The sequence below is a fragment of the Furipterus horrens genome, unplaced genomic scaffold, assembly GCF_987537825.1.
Source record: "Furipterus horrens unplaced genomic scaffold, mFurHor1.1.pri manual_scaffold_6, whole genome shotgun sequence".
NCBI classification, from domain to species: domain Eukaryota; kingdom Metazoa; phylum Chordata; class Mammalia; order Chiroptera; family Furipteridae; genus Furipterus; species Furipterus horrens.
Genome location: NW_028327176.1, coordinates 188,011,536 through 188,026,234, shown reverse-complemented (window position 1 = coordinate 188,026,234; position 14,699 = coordinate 188,011,536). Strand labels below are relative to the sequence as shown.

The 14,699-nt window shown below is 58.4% G+C and overlaps 1 protein-coding gene across 1 annotated transcript in view; it reads right to left on the bottom strand.

Moving 5' to 3' along the window:
- The window catches only part of TMEM181 (transmembrane protein 181), a 42,411-nt gene extending 28,787 nt beyond the window's left edge, over positions 1–13,624 (bottom strand). The window contains exons 1-2 of the mRNA XM_090280037.1: positions 13,539–13,624; positions 2,820–2,923 (exon numbers count right to left, since the gene is read on the bottom strand). Of these exons, the coding sequence (XP_090136163.1) occupies positions 2,820–2,923; positions 13,539–13,546 (112 nt within the window). The 5' untranslated portion in view covers positions 13,547–13,624. The remainder of the gene's footprint in view (positions 1–2,819; positions 2,924–13,538) is intronic.
- Positions 13,625–14,699: the final 1,075 nt, after the last annotated feature.

The following is a 14,699-nucleotide window of genomic DNA, read 5'->3' as shown; positions in this document are numbered from 1 at the left end:
ATCTGGTTTCAATTTCATTTCGAACTGCGATTGTCCTGAAACTAAGTGCTCAGCTTGATGCCAGTTCCTGGAGCTGCTTTGGGGACGGTCCCCAGGCTGCCGCTGGCTCTGTGTCTCTGCAGAACCCCGACTGATGCAGAATGTGCTTCTACAGGAACAGAGTATTAAAGATGAGTTTTCTCCACATCTTGGTTCTGGGGTTTCTGGGATTGGTTCCCCAACCTGCTTCAACTGAAAAATGCTAATGACTGTGTCCAGTAGTAAAGAGAGCACGGATAGTCCATGAAAATAAGCAGAAGGCCTCTGTTGGATACTCCATCAACCATTTATGAGCAGCTAAGTGGCTCTGTTTATGATACTTGAGAACATTTTTGTCGAACTAACAAGTGTAGGAGGCTGGCTGAACCCTGCACTACCGACTAAAACGGTCATGGCCTTCCCAGGCAGATGCTTCCAAGGACAATCCTGAGTCTCCTCAGGACCAGCCCTCTTGGCTTCTAGAACACTAACTGGACTCAAGCCCTGCAGGCCCCTACAGGGCGCCCCCAGAGGCGTGCTACATCCCCCCCAAAACCACTGGAGTTCTCTGATTTAGACAGAAACCCGAGAGCGTGTCGCTGCTGGTCTGCAGTGGGGCTGTGTCGGGAACATAGGAAATGGCTCAGAGCATCTCAGTATGGCCCTGCCCAGTGATTACAGTCAATGGAAAACCATGACCCAATCCGAGGACGACTAAAGGCCCAGGCCCTTCAGGAGTGAGGGGTGGGGTCGCCCCACCAGGTGAAGAACCATGACCACCAGGGATGCTTGCTGAAGGTGAAGGGAACATGGGAGGGGTAGTGGGATAAGGAGTTAGAAATACCAGCTGGGACCACGGAACAAGTAACAGAAACAAGGACTGTAACTGTCACTAGTCCTTCCCCCTTATTTGGTCATGAATGTGTCTGTGTGCATATACAACTGTATACATCAAGCAAATACCTTAGTTTTCATCCCTTTCTTACTCCCTCACCAAGTAACACAAGATGTGTTAGCATTAATGACTTTACAACATAGTACTTAAGTACCGTTACCCTGACATCACAGTATCTAAGGACACATCACTCAAGGACTTGACCTCCTCTTCCGGGGGAAAGGGTTTGTGTTTCTGACTGTATGCAGGGCAGTCGTGTCGCGTCAGGCGCAACTATGACCTTGTAATTACCTTTAGTGTTTGGAGATTAATCATGATGTAAGGAGATGCATACGGATGCCAAGCAGATGAAGAACAGACTTGCCATGGTTAATTTTATGTGTCAACTTGACTGGGCCACAGGGCGCCCAGCTCCGTGGTCAAACACCACCCTCCGTGGGGGTGCGGGGCTGCTTCGGGACAAGGCTAACACGTGAAGGGCGGGCGAATAAAGCAGACTGCCCACCCCCCGCCAGTGTGCAGGCCGGACCCCATCCAATAACTGAAGGCCTGAATAGAACAAAAAACGCTGAGCCAGGGTGAGTGTGCATTCTTTCCCTGACTGTCTTCGAGCCAGGACACTGCTCTTCTCCGGTCTTGGGACTTGGACCCAGATTGGAACTCAGAGCATCAGCCATCAGGCTTCTTGGGCCTTGGGACGTGGGCCTGAAGCACAGAGTGGGCCTCCAGGATCCCACGGGCCAGGTCCTTAGAGTGGACGTGGATCGACGTACACCCTCTTGGTTTTGCTGCAACCTATTGGTCTGCTCCTCTGGAGAAGCCTAACACTAGTGCTTTACGGCAAGAAGGGGAGGGATGAGAAAATCCTGACACCGTTTTTCTTATCTGAGCCCCGAAGCATCACTCCCGCTTCTGCAAGCGTGCAGAAGGTAGCACGCAGTCCTGGGCGTCTGAGACAGACCGCGGCTTAAGGAGTCAGGCGCTGGCGGAGGTCCCGTGAGACTGAAGACCTCGAGAATATTAAAGCTCCCCTACCAATCTGAAGGGACAATTTACGATTGCAAATCAAGTACGACAATGGATGTGTTTCGTGCTGTGACTAATGTAACTGCTATTCCGTGGTGACTTCATGGGAGGAAGGAGACGGACGACAGCCGCCTGTCCACCATCTTCAGCAGCAGCGGGCAAACAGCGTTGGAATGACTGCCCTGGCCTCAGCTGCCACAGTTCAGTCGGCGACGCAGGTTTCAGTTTAGGCTGAGAAATGAGTCTTTGGAAGCACACACTGTAAATATTTCAGCTTCAAAAATGCCTTTGAAACGGTCCCACCCAATGCCCTCTCTCAAATACGGAAAACTGAGGACCAAAGCAGTTGGCTGGGCCCAGAAGGTTCCCAGAAACCCACCTCCCTCCCCTTCAAACAGCATGCTGGGGGAACCCCGCAGGGCACCCGCGGCCCTGACGACAGGGCCAAAGCCATCCATCTGCAGGCTCCCTCCTGCTGAGAGGTCGGGGGTCAGCGGAGCAGCTCCCCAAGGCCTGCGCCCAACCAGCCTCACACTCCTGACATCCCACGCCCGCCTCCCACGCCAGCCAGCACACTCTGGGTGCCCAGTGCCGGCGGGGCCCTGGCACACAACACACTCGCCAGCAATGTTTGACTGTCCCACAGAAGGAACAAGGTCAAGGCCACCCGGGGCTGCCATGCTGAACTCAGGCCCTGGCTGCTGTGTGGGGCAGGCCCGGAGTCACCCCCCCGCCCCGGCAGGAGCAGACAGAAAGGCTGCACCGCCCACGGCAGGCCCCTGGCGGGCGAGAGCTGGTGGGCGGGGCAGGGCAGGGCGGCCTGAAAAGCTCTGCACCGAGGTCACTGTGAAAGATAAAACGATCAAAACCTGCCCCTTACCTTGGATCCCGATGAAGACGGTCAGGCCAAAGCAGACGAAGAAGACGACGAACACGAGGACGAAGTGGCGCTTGGAGAGCGTGTACAGGCGCATGGGGGCCAGCCTGTGGGGCAGAGCCGGAGGGTGAGCGGCGGCAAGCAGCCGGCCTGTTCCCCGGGGACCCCGCCCCAGCTGCAGGCCCTCGCCTCAGTCAGACCCACTCTAACACCAGGGGACCCCCTTGAGAAGACAGTCTGGATGACGTCTGACAGCTCCAGGGGCCGGCGACGTTCCGGGGTGCTCGGGGTCTGCACCGCGCCCGTGGGGCCCCACGCCCGTGGCGGGACAGTGTGCTGTGGCTTCCACCCGGCCCAGGGCACGTTCCGCCACACCGCCGAGGAGCGGCAGACCCCTCTGTGCGCACCCCGCCGCCGGCTGCCAGCACAGAGCCCAGGTGCTGGCGGCCCCGAAGCCACTCGCCCGCACACGGGCAGCCCTAACTGCTCACTGTCACTGTCACGCCCAGGCTGGGAGCTGCAGGGGCCACCAGCGTCGCACTTCCCTGTCTGGCACACCTGGCAATCTGAGACCCCTCTCTGGTGTCAGCCACTGTGGTGACGTCCAGCCCGGGGTTTGTTTCTTTGTTTTGTTTTAATCCTCACCCAAGGACATTTTCTTCATTGCTTTTAGGGAGACAGGAAAGGAGAGAGAGCAACATCAGTGTGCGAGAGAAGGACGCTGGCTGCCTCTGGTCTGTGCCTGCGCCGCGGACCGAGTCTGCGCGTGCCCTGCCCAGGAAGCGAACCCGTGACCTTTCGGTTATAGGACAACCCTCCAACCACCTGAGCCACAGCGGCCAGGGCTGTGGGGTTTGGTTTTGGTGCAAGCAGGCAAGCTGCCTGCAGTGTCCTGTGGTTTAACACCGACAGGGATCTGTGTCCTCACACGGACCCTCTCTCAGGTCCCCTCCTGGCCATCCCCGCTGCGCCCCTGGTCAGGGACAGGTGGTAACAGGGACAGGAGCCACTTCCCTTTTAGAACTCCCTCCACAGAGGCGGGCAAACAAGGGAAAATCTGTAAAGGACCAGGAGGGACACGCTGGGCCTTGGCAGGCCTCGCCCTCTCCGTCTCAAGCCCTCAACGCAGCCGCACACGCGACACACACCCCACATGGTGGCTGTCTCCATTCAGCCCCCCGACTGAGAGGTACCTGGCCCCCCCTGGAACCTGGAGCAGAAACCCATAAACTCAAAGAGATGAGAAGCAGGGAAGAGGGCTGTTTCGCTTTGCTTTTTTCAGGTAGCATACACACCCTGGAGCGGGAGCGAAGGGAGAGGCCTGGAACCACCCACAAGGATCAGGTTATTTGCTTTTGTGGCCTGAGGCTCACCCGGCTGTGCCCACACACACACACCCCCCCCCCTGCTGACAGCCGAGGACTGCAGCTCCTCAGCAGGAAAGGGCGGGACCATGTCAGGGCAAAGGTGGAGCCCATAAGACAAAGTCCCTCTGACGTGGCTTTGCTGATGCAAGGACCTGCCAGGCCTTCGGGTGAGTGACCGTGCTGATCAGGTCACAGTGGAGAAATAAAGGAACGAGTGTCTGTCCTCTCCTTTAGGACTCAGGTCTAAAGGCTGGCCCACACGCGACCCTGCTGTGCGTGACAAGAGATGGCTTGTGGATTAAGTGGCCCAAGTCCAACTAGATTCCAGACCCACAGATGATGAGGCCTGAAAGCCCCAAAATATTAAAGCCAGAAATTATCTCGGGGGGACGTCCAACCCTTTCAATCTGCACACGGGGAAACTGAGGTCTGGAGATGTGGGACACTTGCCCAAGATGTCACAGCTCTTGACCCTTGGCAGGAACTGCCACTCCCTGGGGAAAGGGCGCTGGGAAGCAGGACAGAGCCGAGGGGACCCTGCTCCACAAAGGCCCTTCTGGGAGGGCCCTGCGGAAGGCAGGGCTGGTGGGAACAAGGTCTCCTTTGTCACTTATCTGTCACCCCAGGTGTCCAAGCTGTGGGTACATCCTTCACGCCTAAGGCCACAGCAGGGAAGACATCCAGGCAGCTGCACAAGGCCGTCTCGCTTTGGAAAAGCCTCACACGAGACGGAACGGACTAGATGCCGGGAAGTGCGAGCAGCCAGTGGCCGAGAGCACGCTGGGCCGAGCGCCGAGGACCGCGCACGGCTCTGAGATGCTGACGCCAGGCGAGCGGGCCAAGGCACACCCTACCCTGTCCCGGCCCCTCTTCTGGAAGCCAAGGTCCTCTGCAAAATTACACAGGGTCATGCATGGCGACCTGCCCCCCATGAGGCCGAGGCTTTAAGGACGAAGGGCTCCCAGCAGAGGGAAAAGCACAGGGGGATCCTTGGGAGCAGAGAAAAACGAAATAAGAATAGTGCTATTTAGATGTCTGATTTCTAAACCACACTGTCGATGACTGATTGTAAAAGCAGCGACTCAGCAGGTGAGGACGGATGCTGGGAGGGCACTTCAGAAAGGGACGGAGCACGTCAAATCAGGCCACGCACGGCCCACCCGGGTGTTCTCGCCATTTTCTCCAGGGCTCTCAAGGGCCCAATAAAACCTAGCATTTCCCCCTCCTTAAACCTTCCACTTAAATTGATTTTACTAGAAAACTTCCTGGTTCCGGCAATTAGCAAATATTAGAAAATCAAGCATCACCCAACCCAGAAAAAAAGTTCCCTGCTTGAGAAAATGTCATTACGGGCCCAAGCACCCCCAACTGACCAGGCCGCTGGGACAGGGCAGGCAACAAGCCTCATCTCTGCCCTGGCTTCCAATTCCCGACACACAACCCTTTCCAGGCTCCCTCACGCTGGCAGGTCTGGGGTCCAGAGACCCTCTCCAGCCACAGGGTGTCACAGGCCGGGGACAGCACCACAGCATGATTTGACGTGACAAGGCCTCCCTGTCCACAGCTCTTTCTGTTCTCAACTTCTCAACTCAAAGCTCTGAAGCAGTTCCCCAGAAAAGCAGAGACTATGGCACGTCTGGGACACCACCCCATTCCGGACAAAGAACAGGTCTACACTGGCGTACGAAACGACGGAACTCTGAGAGGGCAACAGAAAGACAGGAGTGGCAGCCGCAGCCGCAGCAGCAAGGAGTCGAGGTCACAGTGAGACCAGCTCAAGACGCGTGTCCCCCGCCCTTTCACCTTCACATGTCACCTCTCCCTCCTCGGCCTCACAGGACTCCTACCTCCTGCCCCGAAACAGGCACCCGGTAATTTCTCTGCCTACGCCTCATTTCACCTCCCTGCTGAAACGCCAACGAGTTTTTAACAAGCAAGCTACCCGACACCAACCAACGGCCCGGCCCGGCCCAGCCCGGCCCGGCCCAGTGAGCAGACAGCTTTTGTGCCCCGTGATCAGGCCATGGATGGGAGGAGTGTTTTTGAAAAAAGTCACAGGCAAGACTGATGCAGAACATGCACACAGCCGGCTCCCGAGAGGCCTCCTCTGTTGTCACCACCGCCGGCCCCCCTCCCCCCCGGGTTCCCTGGCCCCAGATCCAGGACACAGGGCTGGGTGGGCACCAATGCTGGCTGACCCGTGTCCTCTTGAACAATCCTTCCCACCTCCAGGAACCACCCTGACCCTATCCGGAAAGTATCTCCCAAGACATTTTCACTCAGAAGCCCTACCATCACTTTGTGATCAACAGGTTTAAAGCGGAATCCATTAGAAACAAAAGAACATACGTGAAAAACCTGCTTCCACTCCCCATTTCCTGCCTCTCCCCTCTCTCCAGCCCCACGCCCTGGAACCTTGCAGTCACCTCCTCTGCCCTCTCACGGGTCCCACGCTTCCTGCTACAAAGCGGGGCCGCCTTGCTTCCTAACTCCTCTTCGTCCCCAGCATGCACGCGGGTGTCCCAGCCCAGGCCCACACAACCCCCACCTCCGCGGGTACCACAGCGCATTTAAAACGCTGCTCCTGTGCAGAAAGCCTATATGACTCCTGATGGGACCTGCTTCTTCTCCCCCCGCCCCAAACTACCTAAGGCTGACCCTGCATTAATGGCTCACCTGTATGTCCCACCTGCCATGAAGCTCTCCTCGCTTCTCCATCTCATGGATGCCCCCAGGTCTATTTTTAAGATTTATTTTTAGAGACATGAGGGAGAGGGAGAGAAACATCGATGTGTAAGAGAAACACCCATCAGTTTCCTCTTGCGCGCCCCAAATGGGGACCTGGCCTGTAACCCTCATGTGCCCTGACTGGGAACTGAACCGATGACCTTTTGCTTTATAGGACGACGCTCAACAAACTGAGCCACGCTGGTCAAAACCATTACAACACATGTGGTCTGCAGCACACAGCTGAGTGCCTGAAGACAACATGTCCATCTGTGTGCACGGACACCAGACGGACACACGACAGGCATTCGGAAAACATCTACTCAGCTCAGCTCTCATTAGTTGGCTCACAAGCGTTCAGGCAGTTCCCTCAAGTTGGTGATGAGATGCAGGATGCAGGGAAAGCGCTCCCCACCTCCCACAGCCCCTGGCCAGGTCTAGCAGCAACTGATGAAATCTTCTACCTGTATAATCAGAACGGGAAGCCTTCCTACAAGACCCTGAAACTCAGGGTCTCTCGATTTCTTTTCCCCATGAGACCCACGGTCAGTCCCTCCCCGGGCCCTGTGCCCGTCCGCAGCCAGGCCCCTAACATGCACACTCCCATATTCTGGCCTAGTCAGAGCCCCCAGGCCCTTGCAATGAAACAGACGGTCCCCTTAGGGCCAGCTTGGACTCTTTAGGTCCCTTCTAAATTAATTTCAATTTCATGAGTGATTTAAAATATCAGACACACTTCCTAGAAGAACTAAAACCACTTCTACTGGAAAGCCAAACCCAGAGACTATGGCCATAATCCAACTCGCTGTAAGCCTCGTGCCTTCCTTCACCATGCAGACGCCTTCCCATCTCCCCAGGGACCACTTCCAAAATAGCTGGAAAACGATTCTGCAGGGCTCTCCAGGGACAAATATCCCCGCTGTCTTACTGGGGCGCATCTGCACAGTGCTGCTCCCCTACTCTCGCTCCCTCCGTGACCCGCATCCCGTTTCAGGCTTTAGAGATGACAAACACACGAGCAATTCCACAGCTGTATCTCAGCCCAGCTGAACTCCAGACCTAGGGAAGCGCCTGCCTGGCACCTCCACATGGATATCTGGTCAGCATCGCAAGCGTGATGGGTCTAAAACCAGACTCCTGATCTCCCAGAGACCCTGATTGGTAGTCTTCCCACCTCAGGAAACAGCCACGCCAACCTTCTAGGTGCTCAGGGCAAAAACCATGGAGTCATTGGTGACACCTTCCCCTCGCTCCCCACACCTGATGCATCACCAAAGCCTTCGGAGCACCGAGACTCAGCCCGTCCCCTCTCCCGTCTGGCCCCCGCAACTTTCCACGGGCCTGCAGCAGCCTCCACTGTCTTCCTGCTTCCGCTCTCCGCGCCCACTCTGCTCTCCACCCGCCACTCCAGGGACAGCCATATGTTCGTTCTCAGCTCAGAACGCTCCAGTGACCTCTCTGCCACTCAGAGTGACAGCCAAGCACTTCATGGCCAGCTGCCATGGACACGCCTGTTACATGTTTATGGGTGTCTTTCTCTGGACACAACTCACCCGCAACCATGCCTACTTCACTCTAAAGAAGGAACAGGAGCCACAGGAGATGAAGGGCTTTTCTTCAGGGCAGGACAGAGCACCCCCTGCTGTCTGTCCAGGGCCGCTGTCTGTCTCACTCCTAGCCGGGTCCCCTGCCAGCAAGACCAGCCTCCTATAACAGAGGCTGAAAATGCCAGACCCTCGCTCCCCAGCCTTCTTCCGTACTAGGGTGCAGAACTGGCAGGAAATCTACCAGCACAGCAAGAAAAGGTTTCGCCACCTAATGCAGAGATGGACAGGGAACCAGCCCTCGCGACTTCAATGGACATCTTCAACGGACATAACCGTGTTTGTAGGTGCTGCAGCCACACCGCATGTCAGAGTGGACATTGCCAGTAGGCCGGGATGGAGAGCAAGAGGCAGACATCACCCAGGTCACCAGGGACATGAAGCCACCGAATTAACCCAGATGAGCCCTGCTCAATTTCTGGATACGCCTGTTGTTGATGCCACTTTTCATGACACATTCGATTAGAACTAAAAAAATTAAAATGAAACTCAAGATACTAAGCCACACAGGCATGGAAACCCCTAGCTCATGGCACCTGGAATTGATTGCCCTTTCAGAACTTGAGACAGTTGCCACCCATCCCTGTCACCACGCGGTGACCTTCCTCCTTCCCTCAACCATGTCACTCGCCCTTCGCAGCCCACTGAGGTCCTGCCTGCCAACCACTGAGAAAGTAACAGGCTCCTTGCCTGCAAGGCAGGAGGAATGCAGTCGTCGCTGGATTTCATCACGGCGGACAGCTGCTCCTGTGCTTTCATGTGTCCCGGACGTGGAGCTCCGTCGCCTCCCGGGGCCCAGTGCTGTGCCTGATGAGCGGCAGGCGTTCAGTGACAACGGGCTCCTTTCATATCCATGCACTTCTCCCTGCTTTTCCTCTGGTTTCCTCCACATTCTGTTATCTTCCCTGCGATGAGAAGCCTTTCCGCAGCTCAGCAGTCCCGCAGGCCACCCCACCAGGCACGTGTGCCTCCCTCCCGCTCCTGCGGCTGGGAAGCCAGTGTCCCCATTAGGGCAGCTGAAGGCTCCAGAACCGCCGGAGCCAATGCTACGATTCCCACTAAGCACTTCTCCCTGCCATGCGGGGCCCCCTAAGAGTTAATAAAACAGCACTGGGAAAAAAGTGGGGAGGGAAGCACCCAGTGAGCCTCTGTAGGGGCCTGCAGCAGGGTGACGGCAGCCGGAGAGCTGCCGGTGAGCAGAAACTGCGAACACAGTCCTCCGGGTGCGGTCCTTCAGGACCGGGAGAGGGGGGAGGGACAGCCAGCAGACAACCCTGCCCTTACAGAACCCAGGTGACAGCCAGCATGCAGCAGGGCACGAGGAAGCTGCACCCCGGAGGCCGAGGGCTTCATAATGACTCAGTTTTCCTGCCTCGTGAAGTCACAGCACAGCAGGCAGTAAGACCAAAAACAGTTCACTATCACAAATTTTGCTGCCCGTTCCAACTCACGCCCGGAGTTCCCACTTACACGATCCAAAATCAGAATCCAGGCCGTGGAGAGGGACTTTCACGCTCTCCCTCTACTCTCGTTTTAGTCAAGATTTTATTTTTCTTGTAATCTGTATAAAAATAATCTCCTCTCCCATGCTCTGAACTGCTGGCCAGGTGCCTGTCAGCCTGGGTTCAAGTCCTGGTGCCCCCACTTTCTAGCAAGACGAGAGTGGGCACCCGTGTCACCGTCCGTAAGTGAGAGACAGTCAGAGTACCCACAAGGGCCCTGGGCGGCATAAGTGAAACCATGAAGTGCCCGGAACAGGGCAGTAAGCACACAGCGCGTCCATGAGGGCTGTTAATGATGATCGCTGTGCTCTTCCCCTCCCCCTCCTTTGGCCTTTTTAAAAAGGCTCTTTTCACCCTGCCAGTATCCCCGAAGTTGCGCTCTCCCATCCTCTAGTTCAGAGCCCAGCCGAATGGAAGGAAGGGCAGGAGCGGCGGGCGTTCCCCAAGCACCTACTTGGTACCAGGCCAGGAGCTTCCCTGGGAAGCAGGTATTACCAGCTCACTTTACAGACAGGAAAACATAGGCTCCTGGGGAGGATTCCTCCTGCTGAGGTCCCAGTCAGCGGGACGCGGAGGTGGGACTTGGTCCCCAAAGGGCAGGGCCAGAAAGGTGGCCCACACTCCCTGGCGCTCACTCCTTGGCCCCCTCACCAAACTTTCCTTTATAAACCTACCACTGAATGAGTTCGGAGGAGACACCCTGCGGGGGAGGAAGAGAATATGCCCTCTGAAATTTCAATCAACCAACTTGAATATGTTACAAATAATTTATCTTCAGCTACTCAGAAAGGCCATTATGCAAACAGTCAAAGCCCAAGGACCTCCGAATGTATTTTAAAGAACAAACCATGAACGCAGGTATCTCCCTGCTAGGCCGCAAGCCAGAGACTCACACCCAGGAGCGTGCTGGCTAGGCCAGCAGTAAGCAGCGCGGGGCAAACAGAACAGGGGAGCAGGCTGCGTGCTGGTCAGCGCAGGGCCATGGGCCGCACAGCCCCGCGGTCAGGAGCCCGGCACCTGCAGGGCCCCTTCGCCACTGACCAGCAGCGGGACCGGGGGCGAGTCCCCTGATGCACTCAGGAAGCTGAGCGACTCTGCCGCCTAGGGCTGCCTGACAAATAAGCGGGTCACCGCACGAAGGCCCTCGCTCCGGCACGGCCACCGGCAGTGAGCGGCAGCAGAGCAGGTGTGAAGTGTGGGCTCCGGGGTCGACCACCCGGGGCTCCGGCTCAGCTCTGCACCTTCCAGGCCGTGAACTTGAGACACCCACTTGACCTCTCCGTACCTCATTCCCTCGTCTGCCAAATGGGGATAAGGAAAAACTTCTTCAAGGGGAGGGCGGCTGGGAGGATTACACGAAATGATGTATACAAAGCATTTATAACGGCACCTAGTACAAAGTAAACAATTTGTTATCCCTTATTAGTTCCGGAGAACATTTTGGTTCAGAAAAAACAGAAATAAAGTATTCTGAGGGACACAATCCTAACTAACTCTGTGGCTGCAGGACCGGATGCTGACCCCGGCCCGGGTTCCCCCCAGCCCGGACCCTCAGGGGCCTGGGACCCAGCAGCCACAGCGGGCCCCACTGTGCTAATAGGTCTGTGCTGCCAGGAGGGGCGTCTAGTTAACACACACATGTCACTTAAATGCCCGGGATGAAAGAGACTCACAAAATACACTCTTTAAAAATGGGTTGTAAACACCAAGCGAGACCCACACAAAGCACCAAGCTCATTAAGCTGGCAGAGAAATGCTACAGGAAGGGCGAAGCAGCGAACCACCCCGAGAAGTCCCGGCTGCGGGCAGCCGGTGGCTCAACAGGAAGCCCCCAAACCGGGCTGAGCCCGCCCTCCTGCCCTCCAGGCATCTCTCGCGTCCCAGCATTATCAGAGAAGGAACGGAGTCTGCAGGACACTTGCTCGTGAAGTTTTAAGAACCCGAACGCTCTATTCTCCCCCGTGCTGGGCGGCGGGGAGCAGGGAGGTCCAGGGCAGCACCGCACCTCCCTGGCCCCCTAGGCCCTCCATCCTCTCCCGTCCCGCCCTTTCTCCAGCTTCTCCTCCTGTTTCTGCCACCGTCACCACTCTCTGCCCTGGACTCCCAGTCCCATCAGACACTGAGAGCCCTGTGACCACCCTAGGCACCTAAGGCCTGGGCACCCTGCGGATTTTCAGGCTAGTTTTCTCCTCGCATTTGTATTTACTGCCCAGGACGTCTTCCGATTCCCAGGTCAGTGCCATCCTGAGTGCCGGGCGATGGGGGCTGCCACCTCCAGGCCACTGCCACCTCTCAGGCCCCTCCCCGCTCAGCAGAGGCTGGAGCAAGGCTTCCAGGAGCAGCCACGCTGCCCACGCGCCACAGCGGGGCTGACTGCCAGACCCCAGCAGGAGCCCCGTCCTCGGAGAAGGGTTAGCACCCACCCCCCATCTGCTGCCGCGCAGGGCAGCAGCGTGGTCCCTAGGAGATTCCTATGTGACAGAACCCTCGAAACATGCTGGCTGTCACCCCGCTGTAGGGTTACAAGCCTCGCACCTGCAGAAGGCACCCTTCCTGCGGTGTCCCACGCGGTGCCGGGCACCCACAAATGAACAGTGCGCCCCGGCAAAGGCGTCGTTCGGCGTCGGATGCCAGCCCGGCTTCCCCCGCGGTGCTAAGGTCAGGCACCCCGGAGGCAGCAGGAGGACACCGCCTGCCCCCCACCCCGGGTGTTTGCACTGGGGCCGCGGCCCGGAAGTCACCTCCCTGCGCGCTGCACACGGTGGCAGGGGCCCAGCGCCGACTCGCCCGGTCTCGGCACCCCCAGGGCCGGGAGGAGCCCAGCGCCCGTCTTCAGGCGACCCTGGGGGTGCGGACGCCCCGCAAAGCGGCACGGCGGGGCTCTCCTCCGTGACTTCCTGCTCCTGGGTGCGAACCTTCTCTGCAATTTTCTCTCCTCTCCTGGACGCCTCCCTGGGGTCACCCAGGTGGCTGCTGTGCCCAAAGCGAGCTGCAGGGACCGCGTCTCGGGGGCCCTGGGCAGGCTTTTCCTCCTTCAAAGCCCTGAGCTGTGGCGCTCCTGAGCCTCGGGGTCCCAAAGGCCCGAACACAGTGGCAGGGCCTCCGCGAGCCGGCGTCGCCAAGGGCCGACGGCAGGGGCCTCGGTTCCCCCCGCGCGGTGGGTGCGCCCCTGGCGCGGGCGGGCGGCTGGGCGGGGGATCCAGGAGGAGGCCACCCACAGGCACCCCAGCCGGGCTGCCCGGGGAGCACGGGGTCACCGGCTCTCCTGAGCATCTCGACGGGCCTCTCGGGCGCGCTCCAGCCAAGGCCGCTCCCGGACCCCGGACCGCGTCTCCACGGCCACCCCAGCCGGGCGGGCAAGCCCCACCCCCGCCCCCACCCACGAAGCACGGCACAGCCCCGTCCCAGGTCCCGGGGGCTCCACAAGAGTGGAGGGTCCCACGGCAGGGCCGCCGGAGCCCCAAGACCCGGCCTGGGTGCCCGGGGACGCCCCTGCCTCCCGCCTTCCCAGCCCGCACTCACGGTTCCATCGCGGCGGCGCCCTGGGGCTCGCTCCCCGCAGCGCCCGAGCCCACGGCGGCCGCAGCAACCCGCTCCGTGAGCTCGTCAGAGCGCGACGCCCGCGGTCACGTGCGCGGAAGCTGCGGCGCGGCAGGGGCGGGGCCTAGGCAGGGCGGGCCCTCGGCTGAACCAGTCCGCGGGCGGGGGCGGGGCCATGGCTCGGGAGGGGGCGGGGCCGGGAGGTTGTGGGAACGAGCTAGGGGTCCGGAGCGAGCGCGGCGAGGCTGGGGGCTGGCGAAGACGGGCCGCCGGGAGGGGGCGCGCCCGTGGGTACTCCCGCCTGGAGCTCTGGCGCACAGAGGCCGGCCCTGAGCCGGGCCCAAAGGTTCACGAACCAATGAATGAATGGATGACCTGACCCTTACTCCTTGTCCTTAGCGGAGGGGGACCACGCGGTAACTCGCCCACCCCTCTGCTTCCAGGACGTCCTAATGAGGTGTAAGAATGGAATCCACGAAGGCCCTTCGGTCCTCTGAAATACTATGGTGCCTGCCTTTTTCTGGAGGGAGCATCTCTAACTTTGCACACTCCCGAAGAGGTTCGTGACCTCAAAGAGGTGAAAAGCCAGGGCAAAGCTCTCACACCTTGAGTGATGACAGGAGTGCTTTGTCGGCCTTTTCTGGCACCTTCTGCCAATCTTTTCTGGATGACCGCTGCCATAGCATGCCGATTTTACGTCCCCAGTACAAACGCTGTCCCTCAGGAAGGATGCAGGTGCAGGTCCCACTTCCCACACAGCCGAAAAGTCACTGATGGCGCAGGTCCCAGCCTGCGGAGGTGCAGTAGGCGCCAGTGGCAGGGGACCATCCCCTGGCACCTGTTTCTGCACAGGGTGAAGAGAGAGATCAGCTGACCAGAAGCACGGTCCTGACTTGGGATCTTGGCTCAAGGTTCCACATTTGTGATGTAGAACAGTCGAGACCCACAGTATGGATACTTCCAAGACTTACTTTGGAGCATCAGTCAAACTGTGCTGTGCGCTCATGTTGCTATGGGTTTAAAAGCATCCCAAATAAGAACAATAAAAGTCTCAGCTTCCTTCCTCCTGTATCCTCATTCATTCACTAAGCTGTCCACAAGCTGGGTCACGGTGAGAAGATACCAACATGAGTAGGATACAGT